This window comes from Saccopteryx bilineata, chromosome 6 (assembly GCF_036850765.1).
Source record: "Saccopteryx bilineata isolate mSacBil1 chromosome 6, mSacBil1_pri_phased_curated, whole genome shotgun sequence".
NCBI classification, from domain to species: domain Eukaryota; kingdom Metazoa; phylum Chordata; class Mammalia; order Chiroptera; family Emballonuridae; genus Saccopteryx; species Saccopteryx bilineata.
The window spans coordinates 144733196-144756874 of NC_089495.1; the positions used below are offsets into that span (position 1 = coordinate 144733196).

Here is a 23679-nt window from a genome sequence, read left to right on the forward strand (position 1 = left end):
TCTGATTTCCAAGTAATTGGGTCTGCACAATGCATTATTGAGATAGCAGGAGCTACCAAGGCACCTATGCTAAATTTTGATATCCTAATCCACACCTTCTGGTATTGGGTGCCACTTCTATGGGGGTGAGAATTCCTCGCTGTTCTTTTCCCTAGTCCCTTAGTGGGCAAAAATCCCCGATCAAGCATCTGAGTACTGACTCAACCATTAGGACTGACAAACAACACTCCCATATTTTTCAAAACATCTCTACCCCACAAATTAACTGGCCATCCAGGGAGCACATAAGGCTTAAAAAATCCAGCATGACCTTCTTAATCTTCCTAATGTAAAAAACTAGAACTTTGTTCAGGGGATTTACTCTGCTCTATACCTTGTAATTCTGTGGCTGCTGAATGAGTGGGCCAGGAAGGAGGCCAATGTAGCTTAGCAATAACAGATACATCAGCTCCAGTATCTAAAAGTCCTTTAAATTTATGCTCATATATTGTTAGTTCCATTTCAGGGTGTTCCTGACCTATTTTTTTAAAACCAATTGTCAAAATCAGAGGAGCCAAATCACCAATTTTCTTTGGGCCCCTTTTGCGAAATGTGGCTGAGAAGCAGAATTAGCATCCTTATATTATTCTTCTAACTGCCTGAATTAGCCTTGAGACAAATTCTTTTTTTTTTTTTTGATTAATTTAATGGGGTGACATTGATAAATCAGGGTACATATGTTCAGAGAAAACATCTCTAGGTTTTTTTGACATTTGATTATGCTGCATTCCCATCACCAAATCCAATTGTCTTCTAAGACGTCACCTTCTAACTGGTTTTCTTTGTGCCCCTCCCCTCCCCCAACTTCCTCCCTTTCCTCCCCCCCACCCTGTAATCCCCACACTCTTGTCCATGTCTCTGAGTCTCATTTTTATATCCCACCTATGTAAGGAATCATATAGCTCTTAGTTTTTTCTGATTTACTTTTTAAACTCATTATAATGTTATCAAAGTCCATCCATGTTGTTGTAAATGATCCGATGTCATCATTTCTTATGGCTGAGTAGTATTCCATAGTATACATGTACCAAAGCTTTTTAATCCACTCGTCCACTGACGGACACTTGGGCTGATTCCAGATCTTCACTATTGTGAACAATGCTGCCATAAACATGGGGGTGCATTTCTTCTTTTCAAACAGTGCTATGGTGTTCTTGGGGTATATTCCTAACAGTGGTATAGTTAGGTCAAAAGGCAGTTCGATTTTTAATTTCTTGAGGAATCTTCATACTGTTTTCCACAGTGGCTGCACGAGTCTGCATTCCCAGCAGCAGTGCAGGAGGGTTCCCTTTTCTCCACATCCTTGCCAGCACTTATTCGGTGTTGTTTTGTTGATGAGCACCATTCTGACTGGTGTTAGGTGATATCTCATTGTGGTTTTAATTTGTATTTCTCTAATGATTAGTGATGTTGAGCATTTTTTCATATGCCTATTGGCCTATGTCCTCTTCGGAGAAGTGTCTATTCATTTCTTTTGCCCATTTTTGGATTGGATTGTTTGTCTTCCTGGTATTAAGTTTTACAAGTTCTTTATAAATTTTGGTTATTAACCCCTTATCAGATGCATTGTCAAATATATTCTCCCATTGTATAGTTTGTCTTTTTATTCTGTTCTTAATGTCTTTAGCTGTGCAGAAGCTTTTTACTTTCATAGAGTTCCATTTGTTTATCCTGTCTTTTATTTCACTTGCCTCTGGAGACAAATCGGCAAATATATTGCTGTGAGAGATGTCAGAGAGCTTACTGCCTATGTTTTCTTCTAAGATGTTTATGGTTTTACGGCTTACATTTACGTCTTTTATCCATTTTGAGTTTATTTTTGTAAATGGTGTAAGTTGGTGGTCTAGTTTCATTTTTTTTGCAGGTAGCTGTCCAATTTTCTCAACACCATTTTTTGAAAAGGCTGTGTATGCTCTTACCTCCTTTGTCAAATATCAGTTGTCCATAGAGCTGTGGGTTTATTTCTGGGTTCTCTGTTCTGTTCCATTGACCTATATGCCTGTTCTTATGCCAGTACCAGGCTGTTTTGAGTACAATGGCCTTATAATATAACTTGATATCAGGAAGTGTGATACGTCCCACTTGATTCTTCCTTTTCAAGATTGCTGAGGCTATTCGTGTTCTCTTTTGGTTCCATATAAATTTTTGGAATATGTGTTCTATATCTTTGAATTAAGTCATTGGTATTTTAATCGGTATTGCATTGAATTTAAAAATTGCTTTGGGTAATATAGACATTTTAATGATGTTTATTCTTCCTAACCATGAGCACGGTATATGCTTCCACTTGTTTGTATCTTCCCTGATTTCTTTTATGAATGTTTTTTAATTTTCCTAGTGCAAGTCTTTAATCTCCCTGGTTAAATTTATTTCTAGGTACTTTATTTTTTTGGTTGCAGTGGTAAAGGGGATTGATTCCTTAATTTCTCTTTGTGACAGTTCATTGTTAGTATATAAAAATGCATCTGATTTCTGAGTATTAATTTTATATCCTGCAACCTTTCTGAATTCATTTATCAGGTCAAGTAGTTTTTGACTGCGACTTTAGGGTTTTCTATATACAATATCTTATCATCTGCAAATAATGATAGTTTTATTTCTTTTCCAATTTGGATGCCTTTTATTTCTTTTTCTTGTCTGATTGCTGTGGCTAGGACTTCCAGAACTATGTTGAATAAGAGTGGTGAAAGGGGGCACTCCTGCCTTGATCCTGATCTTAAGGGGATTGCTTTTAATTTTTGCCCATTGAGTTGGCTGATGTTGGCTGTGGGTTTGTCATAGATGGCCTTTATCATGTTGAGGTATGTTTTCTGTATTCCCACTTTGCTGAGAGTTTTGATCATGAATGAGTACTTGATTTTATCAAATGCTTTTTCTGCATCTGTTGAAATTATCATGTGGTTTTTCTCCTTCCTTTTGTTTACGTGATGCATCACATTGATTGATTTGCGAATATTGTACCAGTCTTGCCTCCCCAGAATAAATCCCACTTGATCATGGTGTATGATTTTTTTCATATATTGCTGGATCCGGTTTGCTAATATTTTGTTGAGGATTTTAGCATCTATATTCATCAGGGATATAGGCCTATAATTTTCTTTCTTTGTGTTGTCTTTGCCTGGTTTTGGAATCAGAATTATGCTCGCCTCATAAAAGGAGCTTGGAAGTCTTCCTTCCTCTTGAATTTTTTGAAATAGCTTGAGAAGGATAGGAGTTAGTTCTTCTTTGAATGAGTCTTTGGAATTCACTAGTGAAGCCATCAGGCCCAGGACTTTTCTTTTTTGGGAGTTTTTTGATAACTGTTTCAATCTCATTTGTTGTAATTGGTCTGTTTAGGTTTTCTGATTCTTCCAGATTAATTTTTGGAAGATTATATGTTTCAAGGAATTTGTCCATTTTATCTAGGTTGTCTAGTTTTTTGGCGTACAGTTCTTCATAGTATTTTCTGACAATATTTTGTATTTCTGTTGTGTCAGTTTTTATTTCTCCACTCTCGTTTCTAATTTTATTTATTTGAGTCCTCTCTCTTTTTTTCTTGGTGAGTCTGGTTAAAGGTCCATCGATCTTGTTTACCTTTTCAAAGAACCAGCTTCTGGTTTCATTGATCCTCTGTAGTGTTTCTTTAGCCTCTATGTCATTTATTTCTGCTCTGATCTTTATTATTTCCTTCCTTCTACTAGCTCTGGGTTTTACTTGCTGTTCTTTTTCTAGTTCTTTTAAATGTAGGGTCAAGTTGTTTATTTGAGCTTTTTCTATCTTCTTGAGGTATGCCTGTAATGCTATGAACTTCCCTCTGAGGACAGCTTTTGCTGTGTCCCAGAAATTTTGAGTTGATGTATGCTCATTATCATTCGTTTCTAGGAATTTTTAAATTTCTTCTTTGATCTCATTGTTTACCCATTCGTTATTTAATACCATGCTATTTAGCTTCCAAATGTTTGAGTATTTTTCAGTTTTTCTGTTGTAGTTGATTTCTAGTTTCATGCTATTGTGATCGGAGAAAGTGTTTGATATGATTTCAATCCTCTTAAATTTGTTAAACTGCTTTTGTGCTGTAACATGTGGTCTATTCTAGGGAATGTACATAAGCACTTGAAAAGAATGTATATTCTGCTGTTTTAGGGTGAAAGGTTCTGAAGATATCTATTAAATCGAGTTGATCTAGTATGTCCTTTAAGTTTGCTGTTTCTTTGTTAATTTTCTTTCTGGAGGATCTATCTAGTGATATTAGTAGGGTATTGAAATCCCCTACTATTATAGTTTTGCTGTTGATCTCACCCTTTAAATCCATTAAAGTCTGCTTTATATATTTAGTTGCTCCTATATTAGGTGCGTAGATATTTATAATAGTTATATCTTCCTGTTGGATTGCTCCCTTTATCATTATATAGTGACCTTCTTTATCTCTAACTATAGTCTTTGTTTTAAAGTCCATTTTGTCTGATATAAGTATTGCTACCCCAGCTTTTTTTTCATTTCCATTTGTGTGAAATATTTTTTTCCATCCTTTTATCTTCAGTGTATGTGCATCTTTTGTTTTAAGGTGTGTCTCTTGTAGACAGCATATGTATGGGTCCTGTTTTCTTATCCACGCAGCTATTTTATGTCTTTTGATGGGATCATTTAATCTATTTACATTTTAAGGTTATTATTGATATGTAATTGTTTATTGCCATTTTATTCTTTAAAACTGTATTCCTCTTTTGCTATATTCTTTTTCTCCTTTGATCTGTTTACAACAGGCCCCTTAGCATTTCTTGCATTTTTGGTTTGGTTGTAGTGAATTCCTTGAGTTTTTTTTGGTCTGGAAAGCTTTTTATTTCTCCTTCAATTTTAAATGATAGCCTTGCTGGATAAAGTAGTCTTGGTTGTAGGCTCTTGTTCTGCATTATTTTGAATATTTCTTGCCATTCCCTTCTGGCCTCAAGTGTTTCTGTTGAGAAGTCAGAAGTCATCCTTATGGGGGCTTCTTTGATAGTCTTTTTTTCTCTAGCAGCTTTTCTCTTTATCACTTAGCTTTGGTATTTTAAGTATGATGTGTCTTGGTGTAGATTTCTTGAGGTTTCTCTTTAATGGAATTCTCTGTGCTTCTTGAACATTTGAGATGTTTTCCAACCTTAATTGAGGAAAGTTTTCAGCTATGATATGCTTGAACAAAGTCTCTGTCCCGTGTTCTTTCTCTTCTTCAGGAACTCCTATGATACGGATGTTATTTCTCTTCTTGTTTTCACAAAGCTCTTAGAGTTTACTCAGACTTTTTGAGTCTCTTTTCTTTTTTCTGCTCTGCTTCTGTGCATTTATTTATCTTGTCCTCTAACTCGCTGATTCGATTCTCAGCTTCATCCATCCCGCTTTTAATTCCTTCCATTGTGTTCTTCATTTGTAATATTGTATTTGTCATTTCTGACTGATTCTTTTTTATTATTTCAGTGTCCTTTTTTATATTTGCTCTTTATTTAGGTGTTCGTAATGACCATCTATTGTTGTTCTAATATCTTTGAGCATCCTAACAATCGTTATTTGAAACTCTGCATCTGGTAATTTGGTTATATCTGACTTATTCAGGTCTTTTCTGGGGATTTCTCTTGATTCATTTGTGTTGCATTTCTCTGCCTTCTCATTTTCTCTGTGTAAAGAAAGGTTTTGACCACTGGAGTCCACTGGGTGTGGCCTCTGTTCCCTAGGTATGTTCTGTCTGCAGGCCCGCCACCCCCTCTGTTGTTGCTTCCTAGGGCATTTGGGTATTTGCGTTGCCAGTGCCTGCCCCCTGGGGCTGTTGCTGTGGTTTCCGCCTCTCTTTCATGAGTGGCTGTGATCACGTGCTCGGGTGTACAAGCCTTGGTAGCCTTGGCCTTTGCCCCGCCCCCATGGGTGGCATTATGCTTGACCCTTAGGGCAGTGGTGTGCATCTTTGCTCAACTGCGGGTCTCCGCCTGTTTCCGGGTTTTTGTCCCACCCTTGCAGGAGGAGCCCATTCATGGGACAGCTGCAAGCCTTTGCTCCACAGGCCAGGTGGGACTGCGTGCCCATGCTCAGTAGCGGGACTCTGCCTGTTCTGGGTTTTTTGCTCCACCCCTGTGGGAGGGGCTGGCTCCCAAGTCAGGCCACAAGCCAAGGTTCCACGGGCGGGGCAAGGCTGTGCCCCTGTGCCCTTGCTCAAGGGCTGGTCTCCACCCCTTCCGGGTTCCCTCCCTTCTCCCGCAGGCTGGATTGCAGGCTGCCCGCAGCTGGATTGCAGGCTGCCTGCAGCTGGGCTTGACCGCTTTTGCATGACCCCTCCTCCCCAGCCAGGCAAGACTGAGCTCACAGCTGGGCCCAGTTGTGGCTAGCCAGCTCCCGCCCATGCCAACAGAACCGCGCTTCCGCGTCTTGCCACTGTCCGCCCTCTGGCGAGCCCTCAGCTGTGTTAGTGTGGGCACTGCAGCTCAGAACCTAAGACTCACTACTGTAGTCCCGAAAGCTCTCTCCTTGTAAGCGACTCTGCTCTGAGTGCCGTGGGAGAGCTTGTTTGGCTGGTGTCCTGCTTCCCTTTGCTGGTATTGCTGTTTCCAGGGGAAATATTCACTTCAGATTTGGGGAGTGACTCGTTCCAGGGGTTAGGGTTAGGGTGGCTGTCTTCCAAAATGTTTTTCCCTGTGCCTCCTAGATTACACTCTCTTCCTGCTACTCTGGACCTCTCCTCTCTCCCCGTACCCTGGAGCCCCGGGTAAGTGGTTGTGAGAGAGGTGTTCTGTGCGGTCCCTTTAAGAAGAATCCTGGTTCTGAGAAATCAGTCTCTTTCTCACAAACAGTATCCTGACTTGTTTCCAGCTAAATACTGTCCATACGCCTCTTTTAGGCTCTGGGGCTGCAGGCTGGGGCTTTGTTCCTGGGACTCAGGACCCTCCCCTCTCAGCTAAACTCACTTCCCACCACGCGAGTCTCTCCCGCCTGCCATTTGCTCCAGGGAGCTGGGCAGCCCTCTCTGCATTTCTGCTTTTCCTACTAGTCTCAGTGTGGCTTCTTCAGTGTTCCTTGGTTGAAGAGTCCTCTTAGTCCAAAGTTGGTTTTTCCAGATGATAGTTATTAAAATTAGTTTGTAATCCACTTTGGTTCTGGGAGGTGGATGTTGGTATGTCCGCCTACTCCATTGCCATCTTGTCTTCTCTAATTATTTCTTATATAATCTGTTACTAGAAATAACCATGGTCTACATACTTAGAGCATTAAATACCTAGTACAAAGCAAAATTATGTGCGTCTCTTTTAGAAAATTGCTCTATTCCTGTTTCTTTATTGCAGTAATTGGACTTTTCTTAGGCATTTTGTTCAGTGTTCCTTGCCCATTATTCATTTTCATATTTCAGTACCCTCTGTTACTAGGCGCTATTTCCTCCTGATCCTCTGCCCACTTTTAGGTAGAAGCATGAAAAGCACACATTCACACATTAGTCTTTTTCCAACACCACATCTACCCTACGTGGCAGAGACTGCGGGGAGGGAAATTTACAGTGAACCTCACCAAAAATTCTACGCTGGTTTTTTGAAAGAGTTGGAATGTCAGTTGACACAGGAATATGAAATAATTTTCAAACTCTTTTATTATGAAAGGACACTTCTTCTCTGGAGGAAGATGGGGGTACCTATGATATTACAGTAAAAAAAAATATCTGTAACACAACTGTCTCCTGAAAAGTACCCCTTTTGTCGGCAGAGTGCTTTGTCTTTTTGAACCTTGTCCGTGTTGGCCAACATCTGGCACAGACTTTCCTCATGTAATGTAGCTTGCAGGTAATCAATTAAAGCAGCGGTTCTCAACCTGTGGGTCGTGACCCTGGTGGGGGTCAAGCGACCAAAACACATATTTTATTTAAAAATGTATTGTATAATAAATATGTATTTTCCGATGGCTTTAGGTGATCCCTGTGTTTTGGTCGTTCGACCCCCGCCGGGGTCGCGACCCACAGGTTGAGAACCGCTGAGTTAAAGCAAAAGAGCTGCTATTTACAGTCTTCCTCTACGAAATACAGTGGCCTCATTTTTCACCATTCTCAGTGTTCCCCAGGGATAGAATTTGAGAACTGTACATGACAAGGAAGAATACTCTAGGCTACAAGACTACGCTATATGCTGCTTAGTTGGGTTGAATTCATAACCCAAAAAAAACTGACAGGATTATTTATGCATCAGCAAATTGATAGGTGTATCTGCACAGGCATTTGACTTCTGAGGAACACATCAACATCAGACCCCGTGTGGTTTCCCACAGCCTGCGAGTTCCATTGCATGGAAGAGGTGATAGAGGGAAAGAAGAGCACTTGAAAGCCTCAAGCCAAACTTACATAATAATGCCTTCTTTGGAAGACTTCAATTAGGTTGACCATCATGTGAGCAGAATTGTGGTTTTGCAGATGTAAATCTTAATGTGATTATTTTTTAATCATTTAAAGATATTTACTGAATCTTGAGATACTGTTGAGCAAAATAATGAACATTGAGTATTCATTATTTTTTCAAAGTAATTTTTTAATTAATTTTTAAAATTGAATGTGGATTTTAGTACTTTTTAACATTAAAAATGTTTAACTTTTCATTACAGAAAATCTTAAAACACAAAAGTAGCCCATCATCAATCATAAACAGGAATTAGCTCTCAGGCAGTCTTGTTTCATCGGTCCCATGAGGCCCCCTTTCCCACATTTTCTTGAAGCAAATCTCAGTATTTCAGCACCTTTGTCAAAAAGATAAGGAATTCTAAAAAATTAACAAAAACATAACCGCAATAAAATTTTTATTACCACACCTAAAAGTTCTTTAATGCCATAAAGTATTCAGTGTTCAAATTTCCCACTGTTTTTCTTAAATACCATATTTGTAAAACACCTAGATACTGTCTTTTAGTTACTGTTAATATTTGTAATATAGAAAAGTAAGTTAAGCACTGAATAAAATTAGAATAAAATTGCTCTTAGAGTTCTTACATCTGCTTTTTCTTTTCAGTGCCTTGAACTGCTGGACTGCTTAGGAATCCCCTGGGTCCAGGCCGCTGGCGAAGCCGAGGCCATGTGCGCCCACCTCAATGCCATGGGCTATGTGGACGGCTGCCTCACCAACGATGGGGATGCCTTCCTCTACGGGGCCCAGACCGTTTACAGGAATTTCACTATGAACGCCAAGGTGCTGTTCCTGTCTAGTGTCAGCATTGCTTTTACAAACTAACCTTTAAAGGAATTATTAAACAACTAAATGAAAGAAAGATACATGTAAAATGCTTAGTATAACACCTGGGCCTGGCACGTGGCAGTGACTAAATACAGTGCTCACTTGTTATTAAAAATAACATTGCCACCTGGTTCATTCTGTTTGAAGTATGGATTTCTCTTCTGAGGGCTTGACTTGTTTCATATGCTTAGATTCCAAATCAGTTCTAACAATATATTTTAAAATTGTGTGTGGGATTTATTGCTTTCACCCAGAATTTCTACTTTTAGTAATTTATCCTTAAGAACACCTCCAAATATGCAAGGAGAGATATACAGGGATGTCATTTGCAGCATTGTCAGTAATTACAAAAACTGGATGAACAACCCCAATGCCCATGCATAGGAAATAGTTAAATGCTGCTGTGGTTCTCAGCCAGGGAGCTACCTACTAGGAGACATTGTGGTTGTGACCATTTAGAGTTGGGCAAGGGAGACTACACATATTTGGTGGATTGGAGGCAGGAAAGCAAAACCTCGTGCCAGACAATTCTGTTATCGCTCTGAAATTGGCAATAGTGTCACCCTTGTGAAACACTGCTTCAGAATGAGTAAGCAGTTATTAACACAGTATGTGGTATTAACATTAAAGATATCCAGATATATTAGTGGGTAAGAAAAATTACAAATTTTTTTTTATATCATCCTGTTTTTACTTAAACTATAGTTAATAACCAGTATTTATGTACGTGTGTTGAAGAAAAGGTTTTTTGGAAGAATATGCACCACACTATTAATAATGTTAACTTTAGAAGATGCAATTACAGGGGATGTTTACTTCCAGTAATGTATGTTTTACAGTGTTTAATTTTGTAGGATGAAAATATACTTTTGTATACATCAAAAGCAGTACAGAGGAAAAAATGAATACTATAATTTTTAAGCCATTTTTAAAACTGACTTTATTTCCAGATATTGAAGTGCTCAATTCCATGAAGATTGGGATAATTTTTCTATTTAAACTTTTAGGAATAATTAAACATTTAGAGCCACCTTTGGCACATTGTTTTGTAATGCTGTTTAATGTATAAATATTTATTTTTGAATATTCAACAAATCTGTACTTTCCTCTAGGACCCACATGTTGACTGTTACACAATGTCATCTATCAAGAGTAAACTATGTTTGGATAGAGATGCTCTGGTTGGATTAGCAATACTACTTGGTTGTGATTATCTTCCAAAGGTACACTGAAATTGTATTTATTTACTATTTATAGTGTGGATTTTTCTGATACCTTACCATCTGCATAAATATGAATATAATATGGTTATATGATGAAGAATCTAATTTAGAATATGATTTTAGGCATAATAAACTATTCAGTAACTACAATAATCAGCATTTCAAGTGGCATTAAAAAGCTGCCTCATTCATGTGACACTGAATGTTACAAACGAGACTAGAATATTAACTAGTATCACAGCTTGAATCTCAGTAAACCATTACTTTAGGTTAGGAGATTCATATTCAAGTTCACCTACCCATGTAAAGCAATAAAGGAATTACTCTTTTCTTTTACCATGCCAGTGTTAGCTTCTATCCCTCCTTTACCTATTTTTTGTTTTTAGTCTTTAGCTTTCCAGCTGTGCACATGCTCAGTGTTATAATATTATTGTTGCTAGGCTACGTGATTATTAGGGTAAGCCATTCATCCTTCCATGCCTCTTAGCATCTCATTCAATTTTGTTCATGAAAACCTTTTATTTATGTCTTAAGATGCACATTACAGTAATCTGTAACAAATAGTTATGATAACTGAGTGATCAATTAAGAATTTTAGCTCACTCCATTCTTAAATACTATATTTAAAATTATAAATGACTTGTATTGTAGCTCTTATTATGTAACCCCATTATTAGGTTCCTACTGACCATCTCTGTATTCTTACTGAATCCTTCATTATACATATTGTATACTCATCCCCAAGAGACATCTAGAAAAAGAAGGTATATAATTATTATTATTATTATTTTTTTTAGCCAGGGCTCAAGAGAGAGGAAGAATAACAGGGAAGTCAAAATTTTACCCTAATCTATAATTTATGTCATCAGTGACCAGATAGAGAAATTCACATTTATTTTAACTAGTAAGAAAAGGAAGCAGGAGGAATGAAACTTTTAAGTAACATAAAAAAATAATTATTTTATTATAATTTAATTCTGAAAGAGGAAATTTATATTTCCCTTATGTAATTATATCATAAAGACTAGAAGCAGCCCAATGTTGAATGTAAGAAAAAATTTGCAAACTCACCTAAACCAACTTTAGCTACATTGGTGTTATATTATGTAGCCTTAGCTATTCAGAACATTTGTATCTTTCATCATCAGAACTGCCATCTATTTATGTTGTTCTACTTAAAGATTGTTAAGACTATGTGCTAACATGATTTGTCTTAAAAAAACTTAGCATGTAGTTAAATGCTAATACAAGAAGGTTGATATGCTAAATATTTGGCAACTGGTATGCCAAAGACATAGGCTTGTGGTTACCATCTGTTGTGCCATTTTAGTAGCAGAATGGTGGTGGATTGGGAAGGGGATTCAGGTTAGAGGGAACACCCCCTTACGAGCAGGCACGCAGGATGCTTGGGGGTATTTTTAAAACTGATACCTCTGTCCTGGTGCATGTTGACTAACTAGCAGCCCTGCTTCTACAAGGACATACATGTAAACTTTTACAGGAACTGGAAGACTTAATTAACTTACACCAGAAATTGCCATGTGACTGTACATTTATTGGGTTGGGGCATGTTTTAATTCTCTTAAGTTACTCATTTCAAGGCTTAACTTGGAATTCCCCTTTGTTCTTTTTTGACATCTGGGTTTTTAAATAATTAAACGTTCATATCATTAACTGCTTTTTCCTGGTTACAAATATAATATAAAGTTAGGCCAAATTAAGTTATTATGCAAATAATTTACAAAGAAAGTGAATGCCCTTTAAATTCTGTTCCTTTTCCTAAAATAAACACTGTCAGTAATTTGCTGTATGATAACCCTCTGACTTCTCTGTTTGCATAGATTAATTAACTCGAGATCGCGCCACAGGCTGTCCTGCGGTTTTCACTTCCGCACAATGCACCTTGCACATCTTTCCTGTCATTAGGCAGTGGCCTCATTCTTTCGTATTGAATGGATATATTACTGTACTTTGTTCATTCCCTAGGGATTAATGTTTGAATTTCTTTACCCACTTTCTGAAAGGGCGTCCCTGGAGTTGGAAAAGAGCAAGCATTAAAACTTATACAGACTTTGAAAGGGCAAAGTTTACTTCAGAGGTAACTAAGAAATACGTTTTCTTGTGACATTATACTGTTATTCTTCTTGAATTTAATTCTGAATATTACAAAAAGTATTACCTTTCCAGTAAAAGGCTTCATATTTTTAAACTGATTAATATTTTCATTTTAAATTACTTATTTTTATTTATTTTGAACTTTTCCAAAGAAAGGATGAGGATATATATCCTAAGCCATATTATTTTTTTTTCAATATTATTAGCTCACTGTAAACACAAGTAGTATGATGTCAGATGCCTTTATAACTGTAGGCATTTGCCATGGGCCATGTTACCACCAAGTAAAGATAAAATTAAAATAATTTTATCCTTAAAATTATTTTTGATACAAAATACTTTGATACAGAATTTATTTTATAAATGTATTACTTGACATGTTACAAATATTTAATAATAAGTAACACTTCATCAAAATTTTTGCTTGACTGCCCTTTGTTGTATAATAATATATTTAGTAATATATTAACTCAGATTAATTTAGACTGTACAGTTTAAGGATTCAAGACAGGTCATATTCAGAATATGCTGAAATGTATAAATTTATGCTATTGAATTTGGTAGTATGTGTATTATATTTACTTGGTAAAAGCAGCAATTTATAAAAAATTAATATTGAGGGTAATAAAATAGAATGAGTAAAGGCAAGAACGAGGACACTGGAGACTTAAAACAGTCCTGGCCTCCCTTAGGTTTGAGGTGGCGAGTGCAGGAAAGGAGACACTGCCTGGAGAAATCAAGAAGGAATGACCATGAAAACAATTTCAAGTCACTGTGCTCGTTCCTATAATACTTCTCATTCAGCTGTAAAGCTGTTGATAGATCTAAGGCTTCAATAAATTCCTTTTTGATATCAGTGATTACTGTGCCAAAGTAGGATAGAAGATATACTTGGGCATGGAGATGAGTTAAGGAATTGTTTGGGAATTGTGAAAAATAACACAAAGAAGGAAAAACAAGCGAATATGGTCCTTGGCTTACTACCAGTCATTCTTTTTTTATTTTTCTTCAATATTCCACTTTCAATAATGGGGAGAACACCTGGGCAGATGATTAACAAGAAATACAATAGAAGACTTGAACCACAATGTAAAGCAACTAGTCCTAATAGACCTCCACAGAACATTCCACCCAACAAGCATAGAATAAACTTTCTTCTCAAGTGCACATGGAACACCCTTTAGGATAGATAGACCACATGTCAGACCACAAAACAAACCACAAAAAAGTTTTAATGGATTGACATGATATAAAATATCTTCTCCAACCACAATAAAATAAAACCAGAAATCAACAACAGAAAGTAATTTGGGAAATTCACAAATATGTGGAAATTTAATAGGTAGATCTCCTGTATACAAGGGAGGAGACCAAGGAAAACGGAGCAGCTCGCCAAATGCTGAAGCCACCAGCTTAAATACCATCTTGAGTTGAAAATAAAAGATGTTAGAGGTAGGCGGTAGGCGGAGACAGTTATGGGAGGTTACCAGAAAAAGCGCAGTAAACAGGGTAAGGTTGTTATGCAAATTTAAGTCATGGTCTGCACAACTACCAGTTATTCTTATTGAAATGGTTTCAGCACACATTTGTACTTTTGGCAACATTTTATTAAATGTTGGTCTTGACATTTAAAAATAACAAAATTACATGTCTTTATAATTATTTGTTGTTTTATTTTGATTAAGTTAGACTGACTTCCCCCTATTTATTTCTAATTTTTGAAACTCTGTTTAGTATTCATCCAGCAGCCAGAAGCAGTTAATGCTAATTTTCAGCAAGCGTGTACTTGGTATTTGTAGTATATGAGTTAGAAATCCCAAAAGTTTCATAAGTCTTGTTGCTAGTTACTACACAGTAAACTGAAGAGATAGTTTAGCTTTTTATTAGAACTTTAACTTCTGTAAGTAGAGGAACAATTTAGAACTTAGGTTTTATGATAGTGCTTAACTATCCATTGGTGGTTATATGTTGACATGGAACTTTAGCCAAAAATTAACTTTTATTTAATAGACATTTAGCAGTTATATACATTTAAAAATATATTTTATTAAACAGGTAGTTTTTGCTATTCTGTAAGGGATTGAGAAAATTTTGTAATTTCAAATGATCTGGAGTTTTGAAACAGTTCTTACTCAGAAGCTTCAAGTTTTATACTTTGCCCTTTATACTGTTTTGATGCACAGAAGTGTTTGTGTACACGATTCTGTTTGTTTTATACTCTGGCACTGAGAAAAGATGTCAAAAACAGACACAGACAAATCATTCTTTTTACATGTGTGCCTAAGTGAAGACTTTTTAAGGACATGCGCATGCTCATACTCATCTGCCTTTTCTCTCCTTCCCTCTCCTTCCTCTTCCTTTCTGACATTCTCCTTCCTTGTTGCCCTGTCCTGTGGGCCACATTTAAAAATTGAGATACATAGATTAAGGCTTTTTCCAGGCTAGACCAGCAACTTTACCATCAAAGGAAAAAAGTTGGCACATGGAAGGGAACTAAATAACCTGATATTTGAGAACATGGCATTTTGGTGGCTTTTTTTTTTTTTTTAAGGTTTACCAAGTGGAAGGAAAAATCTTGTTACCCTACGGAACAATCACTAGTTACTCAAAAACTGGCTCATTGCTTTGTATGTTCCCATCCAGGTAAGCAGACACAGATAGCAAGGATACTATCTTAGAGTGAGTGTCAGATACCCACGTCGTCTTCATCTCTGTTCTCCTAGTCACATTTTACATCATCTTCCCCACTAGACTTGGAATCCTCAGAGTCAGGAGTTGTATCACGTGTACACAGTAAGCACCCAGTAAAGGATAGTTGAATGAAATCATGTGATGTAAATGGTAAATGTAGGGTAAGTGCAGTTTCAAACTCAAAATCCAAGATACTTAGATTGTAATATTATGTTTTTAATATAGAACTCTATTTTAAAGGGGAAAATTGTGTTTATAGTCTTAGGGGAAATTGAAATTGAAATTGAAATATTTGTTTCCATATCAGTGATTTCATTTACATATAAATGGTTCTTAATTGTCCTGTAGTGCATTTTTATTGTGTGAAGATTTCACCTTGAAAGTAATCTCTAAAACATTCATTATTATTGAAAATAGCTTTTTTTCTCTTTATTACTTTTGGTAAAAGAATAAAACATGTCACTGATATGTACTAGATTAGAAAAGTTTCATTCTCAGGAGAGATTAAGGGATCATGATAGCTCATCTTTTAAAAGATGCTGCTTTGCCTACTTGCCTTAATATGTTTTCATTAACATTGTTACATTATAAATGAAATCATGGTAGAAATCATTTTTATAGGTAAATTTCTATTCTGTAGTTTCTTGTCACCCTTTAAATGACAATTTTAGGTCGTATAAATTGTGTATGCTCTTCCACATGAGAATATTGAAGGGGTCATGCTTTGCTTTCTAAGGGAACTAGGGCCCACACCCATATCACCACACTTATTATTTATCCATGTTCCCAGCATGGTTTAAAAAGAGTTATAAGGTACCTGAAAGCTAAACACTATGATCTGGTATATTCTTCTAATATTCTCATTAAAGAAATCATTTCATGAATTATTCTATTAAGTAAATAACATTTTTTAGTAGTAATAATTATAGCCTAATTTTCTGGCATTTAGCTATCAAATTAACCACAAAGTTTTTCATTGTTGATTATTATGACTATATAATTTCTTTTTTTCTAAATATATAATTTCAAATTACAAATTAACACTTTCAGATAAAAGAGGAATTTACAGAAACAAAAGAGTATTATGATAGTAATAGCTCAGGACCTACTTCACCCTGAGAGTTACCATAGTGTGCATTACCTATTCAACCTACATGTGTTGAAACCCTTCTATAGGCTAGATACTATGCCAGAAAGTATTCATTTATAAATATTTGGATAAGGGCAAGAAAAAAAGTGTATGTAGAAGGTAATTCTAAAAAGCAGTGAAAAGCATACCTTTTTGTATTTCCCTAAAGGTTCACCCAAGGATCATGAACATAATGGATGCAAATTATGTCAAACTGATCGATATTGTGAACCACATGATTGTGAATACTGTTGTCCTTGTGAGTGGCACCTAGCAGAGTATGATAGGCAACTGACTGTAGTAGAGAACAATATTAAGAAGTAAGTTTTGTTTTTTTAATTCACTCTTTTCTGGCTTGACCTATTTGATACATCTGTGTTTGAATTATTTCCATATAACCTTCCCCCATGTCTGAATTAGTAATGTTTCAAAAAATCCTTTTCTTGATTCTGTTAAAAAATTAAGCTACCTCAAAAGGTAGAATTTTTTTATATATATTTTTCCAAAGTTAGAAGTGGGGAGGCAGTCAGACTCCCACATGTGCCCAACCAGGATCCACCCGGCATGCCCACCAGGGGGCAATGCTCTGCCCATCTGGGGTGTTGCTCCCTTGTGGCCAAAGCTATTCTAGCACCTGAGGCAGAGGCCATGGAGCCCATACTCAGCACCAGAGCCAACTTTGCTCCAATGGAGCCTTGGCTGCAGGAGGGGAAGAAAGAGAGAGGAAGGAGTTGGGGAAGGTGGAGAAGCAGATGGGCGCTTCTCCTGTGTGCCCTGGCTGGGAATAGAACCCAGGACTTCAACACGCCGGGCTGATGCTCTACTACTGAGCCAACTGGCCAGGGCCAGAAGATAGAAATTTAATAGTTATTCAAAGTGAAACTTCATGACTGGAATACTATACAAGGATGTATTTTATTAAATGGGAGGAGATTGGATGAGATGGTTTTAGAGTCTGATTGTATTAATAAAATATATATAATTTATTTTCAGAAAAGCTTGCAGTTGTGAGGGATTCCCCTTCCATGAGGTAATAACAATAATTCAAGTGTGTTTATTTTAGAAGTTTTTTTAAAAGTTTGAAGTCTCATATTCTATTTTCTTTTCTCTTACTAGGTTATTCAAGAATTCCTTCTGAACAAGGACAAATTGGTGAAGTTAATCAGGTTCCAGAGACCTGATTTATTATTGTTTCAGGTATCTGAAAATAAATTCTTTACAGTATGAAGTTGGATATTAGGAAGATAATGGATAATCACTTTGCGTGGTCTGAGAGAACATTTAAAACAGAGCACTATAGATTGCCCATGTACTTTCCAGCATTTATTACTAATCATTTTTGTTTTGTTTGTTTGTTTTTAATTTAAGTTAAAGGAGGGGAAATAGAGAGACAGACTCACCTGTCTGGAGCCAATGCTTTGCCCATCTTGGACTATGCTTGCAACTGAGCTTTTTTTAGTGCCTGAGGCAGAGGTGCCATGGAGCCATCCTCAGCACCCAGGGCCAACATGCTCAAATCAATCAAGCCATGGCTACGAGAGGATAAGAGAAATAGAGAGAAAGGAGGGAGGGGGTAGGAGACACAGGTGGTCGCTTCTCCTCTGTGCCCTGACTGGGAATTGAACCTGGGACTTCCACACACCATGTCAACGCTCTACCACTGAGTCAACCAGCCAGGCTCCTAATCTTCTTTTCTTTGTATACATAGTAAACAAACTTTTCAGACCATAAGACAAATTATAATTATGCTATTTTTTAGAAAACACCTTAAATATACTGTACAGAGATAGTGTATTCTGGGGTATGTGAGGAGAGACAGGCTAATGGCCAGAGAATGTCCAGATCAAGTGTGTTGTTATGAAAGGTAGTATAGTTTACAAGGGCATTATGATATGTAATCAGTTACCTAAATCTAAATTTGGATAGTCTATCACTTTCTATGTGACACGGGAGAGGTATTGTCCTTAAAATAGAAATCGTATTACTTATCTCATAAAGTCACTATGAGGATTAAGTGCGATTATATATATTAACTCCTAATATAGTGGCTCAAGAAACAGAGTGGCTCAGTAAATTATAACTACTTGTTGCTTATTCCTGCCAAAAACAGAAATAATAGTGGTAGCCAACATTTACTGAACATTTAAAATTTGTTATTATATGTAGCACATTACATGTAGTATCACTTTATCTTCATAATCTGTGTGCAGAGTAATATTTTACAGATGGAAAGCGTAAGACTAAGAGAGGTTTAGTAATCTACCCAACATCTGGGAAATATGCTGGCATTCAAACCTAGAATTCTCACACTTAATTATTGTGCTATATTCTTTCTGGAAATACTCTCACTGGTACTATTTTAACAAGGAAAAAATAATGTTATCTGAATGCTATTTGTCTCCAAGAAATAAGAAAACTTTGCTTTATTTTTATTTATCTACAGAGATTTACTCTTGAAAAAATGGATTGGCCCAATCACTATGCATGTGAGAAATTGTTGGTACTTTTGACTCACTTTGACTTGATAGAAAGGAAAGTTGGTAGAAGGAACTCTGATCAACTACAGCCAATCCGGTATGAATTATCTGAAGAAATTTCTGTATTTCTATTTGATTATCTTATGATCTAAAATTTTCTTCCATCTTTATAAAGATGGAAGAAAGGTCTAGAACAGGGGTCCCCAAACTACGGCCCGCAGGCTACATGCGGCCCCTTGAGGCCATTTATCTGGCCCCCGCCGCACTTCCGGAAGGGGCACCTCTTTCATTGGTGGTCAGTGAGAGAGCACAGGATGCATCCTGTGTGCTGTATGTGGTGGCGCCACAAAGCGCAGAGATGCGGGACACACGCGTCAGGGCTCCAGAAGCACATCATATCACTTGTTACAGCTAGCATTGACAAATATGGAACCAGACACTGACCATCTCATTAGCCAAAAGCAGGCCCATAGTTCTCATTAAAATACTGGTCAGTTTGTTGATTTAAATTTACCTGTTCTTTATTTTAAATATTGTATTTGTTCCTGTTTTGTTTTTTTACTTTAAAATAAGATATGTGCAGTGTGCTTAGGGATTTGTTCATAGTTTTTTTATAGTCCGGCCCTCCAACGGTCTGAGGGACAGTGAACTGGCCCCCTGTGTAAAAAGTTTGGGGACCCCTGGTCTAGAATAATGAAAGCTTATTCAGGGATTACAGTCAAGATAACATAGTATATTCATGCTTTGACATACTTTACTGTTTCAAACGCATAGTAATAATAGATTATTTTAAAAAAACACTGTAAAAAGATATAGCCAAACTCAGCCAGATAACTCTGTGGACCAGAAAGGGAAGAAAAATGTGAAGTGGAACTGAGAAGTAATGAATCTCAGTGAAGGTTAAGTGAGCATTCCCTGTACTGTTCTTGTAACTTTTCTCAAGATTTGAAACTCAAAATAAAAAGTTTGGAGGAAAGTATCAAACAAAAACAAAACTATAATGAAAAGATTATCTGATAGTATACATCTTCCATAATAGTAATAGATGCCAGAAGATGATAGAATAATATTTCAGAACCTTGAGTAAAAGTAATTGGCGACCCAGACATCATTAAAATATGATTTCCTGGTTGGAAAGGCATTTTCAGGCATACGAAGACTAAGAGTTTACCATTCACTGAGCCTCATTAAAAGCACTGTTAAAGGATGTACTTCCTTCAGCAAGAAGAACACTGAACCCAGAGGGAAGATGAAGATAACAAGAAATATAGTGGTCAGCATAAAAACTGAAAAAACATATTTACCTAATTTAATAAACTGACTGGAAAAAATATGTACATAAATATCTGCATAATGCTTGATGATTAAAATATCATAAACTAAAACTTCTGAAGTATGCATAAGGGTAACCCCTAAAACATTAGAAATACAATCTCTTATCTTCCAAACAATACATAAAATAGGAAAATAAAACTATCAAACCAAAAGAATATAGGAAGGGGGAAGTAGCAAAGAAAAGCTTGGTAACGAAAACACAAAATTCACAAAATTAGAAATATGAATGAGTCCCACTATGTTAGTAATCTCAATAAATGTAAGTGAATTAAACTCATCTATTAAAGGTACTTTATTGGATGAGTAAACAAAATTCAGCAATATTCTGCTTATAGGGCATGTTCAGAATAAAACTACACAAAGTTTAAAAATAAAGTGATTTAAAACATTGACCAGGCAAATATTTATTAAAGTGATGTTGCAAATTTAACAGAAACAAAATAGACTTTAAAACAACAATTATTATGGAAAACTGGTATACTGAATAATAAAGGAAAATCTACTCATAGGATTTAATAAATTATAAGTTATATGTACCTAACAATAAAATTATCTTTTGAATAAATTAGTCAAAGAATAACTGGTAATTCCTTATCATTTTAAAAAATGTTATAAAATAGAATAAAAAATCAATGGAAATTGAATAATTCAACTATAAATCGAAAACTTCCAAATAACTCATGCAGTTGGACCTCATTAAATGAATTTGTTTTTCAGAATTGTTAAAAACCGGATCAGAAATGGAGTTCATTGCTTTGAAATAGAGTGGGAAAAGCCTGGTATGTATTCAATTTAAGCAAAATTTACAACATTTAACCATATATGTTTAGCAAATATTGCACACATATGTAAAACATACATATTTATATAAAAGATAAAGAAGAAACAGGCACCCAGGATTAATTTACAGTTTACTTGTGCTATTTAAATAGGCTTTGATTAATAGTAAAGATGAAACATTTTAAGTAATTTTATTTTAATGTCTTAAGTTGGCATTTTTTTTATACTTAATGTTTAAGAAAATAATATGGAAATAGTTTTGGTTTATATTTTTCAAGAAAATGCCGCAACCAACAGTCTGCTTATTGGATTTCATCATGTAGTTGTATCTAAATAAGTCAAGGGTGGCCCTGGCCAGTTGGCTCAGAGGTACAACTGGTGTGTGGAAGTCCCGGGTTCGATTCCCAGTAGGGCACACAGGAGAAGTGACCATCTGTTTCTCCATCCCCTCCCCCTCCTCCTCTTCTCTCTTCCTCTCCTGCAGCCATGGCTCAAATGGTTTCAGGAAGTTGGCCCCGGGCACTGAGGATGGCTTCATGGCCTCACCTCAGAGGCTAAAATAGCTTGGTTTCTGAGTAACAGAGCAGCTGTCCTAGATGGGCAGAACATTGCCCGGTAGGGGACTTGCCAGGTGGATCCCAGTCAGTCAGAGAGCATGCAGAGGTCTTTCTCTCTGCCTCCCCACCTCTTACCCTCTCACTTAATTAAAAAATAAAGAAAGAAGTCAAGGGCACTGAATGGCACCTAGGGTACCGTTCCTCTCCTTTTCCTACTCTTTAGTTTTCATGGGAATGAAAACATTCTTATTTTGCTGCAGACAGAACTACAGTGAACTCTTTGAATTAGCATCAAAAGCTGAAGGCAAGAAAAGTACAGATTCTTGAAATATAAAAGAATCCTAATTTCAATTTTATTTAGCACTGAGAACATGTTGTGTGATTATAGGCGAATGAGTGAGAGAATAGATTTCTCAATGAAGGTTTTAAGTTGTAAGTAACTTTGAAGAATGAAATTAGTAAAGAGTTAGATCAACGTTCCTAAGCAATAAGAGGAAAATAGAAAGCTGAAGAATTTTGAAAACTATTTAGGAACAGTGCCACCAAATATAGTATATTTTTAGAAAGGAAAAGGGCATAAATCCAGTTTGGCTCTGCAGATCTCTGTGCAGAACTGAGGATCAGGTGCCCACTATCACTTATCCTTGTGAGAGCTGTCCTTTAAGGCAGAAGGTGTGCTCCAAGCTAGTTTAAGTAAGAAACACTTTAAATTCACCTCTTTCCGTTGTTTCTACTTTAAACTTATCAACTAATATTTTCATTCCAGTTTGGCTTCTTGTGCAGTTTTGCCCTCATACAGAGTAAATGCAAAAAAATCTAGTCTGCTATTTTATATCTTATTGTGAATTTTCATATAAGCATTCTCATTTTCCTTTATCAGTTGCTTGTAAGTCTATTAAACCTGGGTACATCTTCGAGAAGTTGATAACCTCTAGAAAATAGTACAGTAGAAACCACTTATCCATGGTTGCACCGTCTGTGGTTTTAGTTACCAGCATTCAGCCATGGTTCACAAATATTAAGTGGAAAATTTCAGAAATATATAATTTATAAGTTTTAAATTTGTGTTTTTCTAATAAAATGTCTTGCTTTTTCATTCTGTCTTACCTGGGGTATGAATCATCTCTTTGTCAAACACATCCATGCTGCATATGCAATCCGCCCATTGGTCCCTAGTAGCCATCTTGGTCATCAGATTGATGTCACGGTATTGCAGTGCTTGTGTTCAAGTCACCCTTATTTTACTTAATAATGGCCCCAAAGCACAAGAGTAGTGATGCTGGCAATTTGGATATGCCAGAAAAGCTGTTAATGTCTTCCTTTAACTGAAAAAGTGAGTACGCTACAATCAGATATTTTGAGAGAGGAGACCACATTTATATAACTTTATAGTATATTGTTATAGCTGTTCTGTTTTGTTATTGTTAATCTTACTGCGCCTAATGTATAAATTAAACTTTATTTTAAGTATTTGTATATACAGAACAAAACATACATATATAGGATTTAATACTATTTGTGGTTTCAGGTGTCACTGGGAGTCTCAGATTGTATCCCCTGTGGATAAAGGGAACTACTGTAATATTTCTGATGAACCTTTCAATTCTGTTCTTTTCAGAAGCCACCACTAAAGAAAGTTAATATTGGCCTGACCTGTGGTGGCACAGTGGATAAAAAGTATACCTGGAATGCTGAGGTCGCTGGTTTGAAACCCTGGGCTTGCCCGGTCAAGGCACATATGGAAGTTGATGCTTCCTGCTCCTTCCCCTACTTCTCTCTTTCTCCCCTCTCTGAAATAAATAAATAAAATCTTTAAAAAATAATAATAGGCCTGACCTGTGGTGGCGCAGTGGATAAAGCGTCGACCTGGAAATGCTGAGGTCGCCGGTTCAAAACCCTGGGCTTGCCTGGTCAAGGCACATATGGGAGTTGATGCTTCCTGCTCCTCCCCCTCTTCTCTCTCTTCTCTCTCTCTCCCCCCGCTCTCCTTTCTAAAATGAATAAATAAAAAAAATTTTTTAAAATAATAATAAAGTTAATATTGAACTTTATTTTGTATTTTTCTGAAGTGAGAAGTGGGAGGCAGACTCCCACATGTGCCTGACTGGGAATTATCTGGCATGCACACTAGGA

The 23679-nt window shown here is 36.5% G+C and overlaps 1 protein-coding gene across 3 annotated transcripts in view; it reads left to right on the forward strand.

Annotated features, from left to right (window-relative positions):
* GEN1 (GEN1 Holliday junction 5' flap endonuclease) overlaps positions 1 to 23679 on the forward strand; it is a 43569-nt gene that overhangs the window by 13418 nt on the left and 6472 nt on the right. For all 3 annotated transcript variants that reach the window (XM_066236972.1, XM_066236974.1, XM_066236973.1), the window contains 9 exons: positions 9018 to 9194; positions 10352 to 10462; positions 12487 to 12560; positions 15129 to 15220; positions 16567 to 16717; positions 17391 to 17427; positions 17514 to 17594; positions 18841 to 18971; positions 20927 to 20988. In XM_066236972.1, coding sequence (XP_066093069.1) covers positions 9018 to 9194; positions 10352 to 10462; positions 12487 to 12560; positions 15129 to 15220; positions 16567 to 16717; positions 17391 to 17427; positions 17514 to 17594; positions 18841 to 18971; positions 20927 to 20988 — 916 coding nt within the window. The remainder of the gene's footprint in view (positions 1 to 9017; positions 9195 to 10351; positions 10463 to 12486; positions 12561 to 15128; positions 15221 to 16566; positions 16718 to 17390; positions 17428 to 17513; positions 17595 to 18840; positions 18972 to 20926; positions 20989 to 23679) is intronic.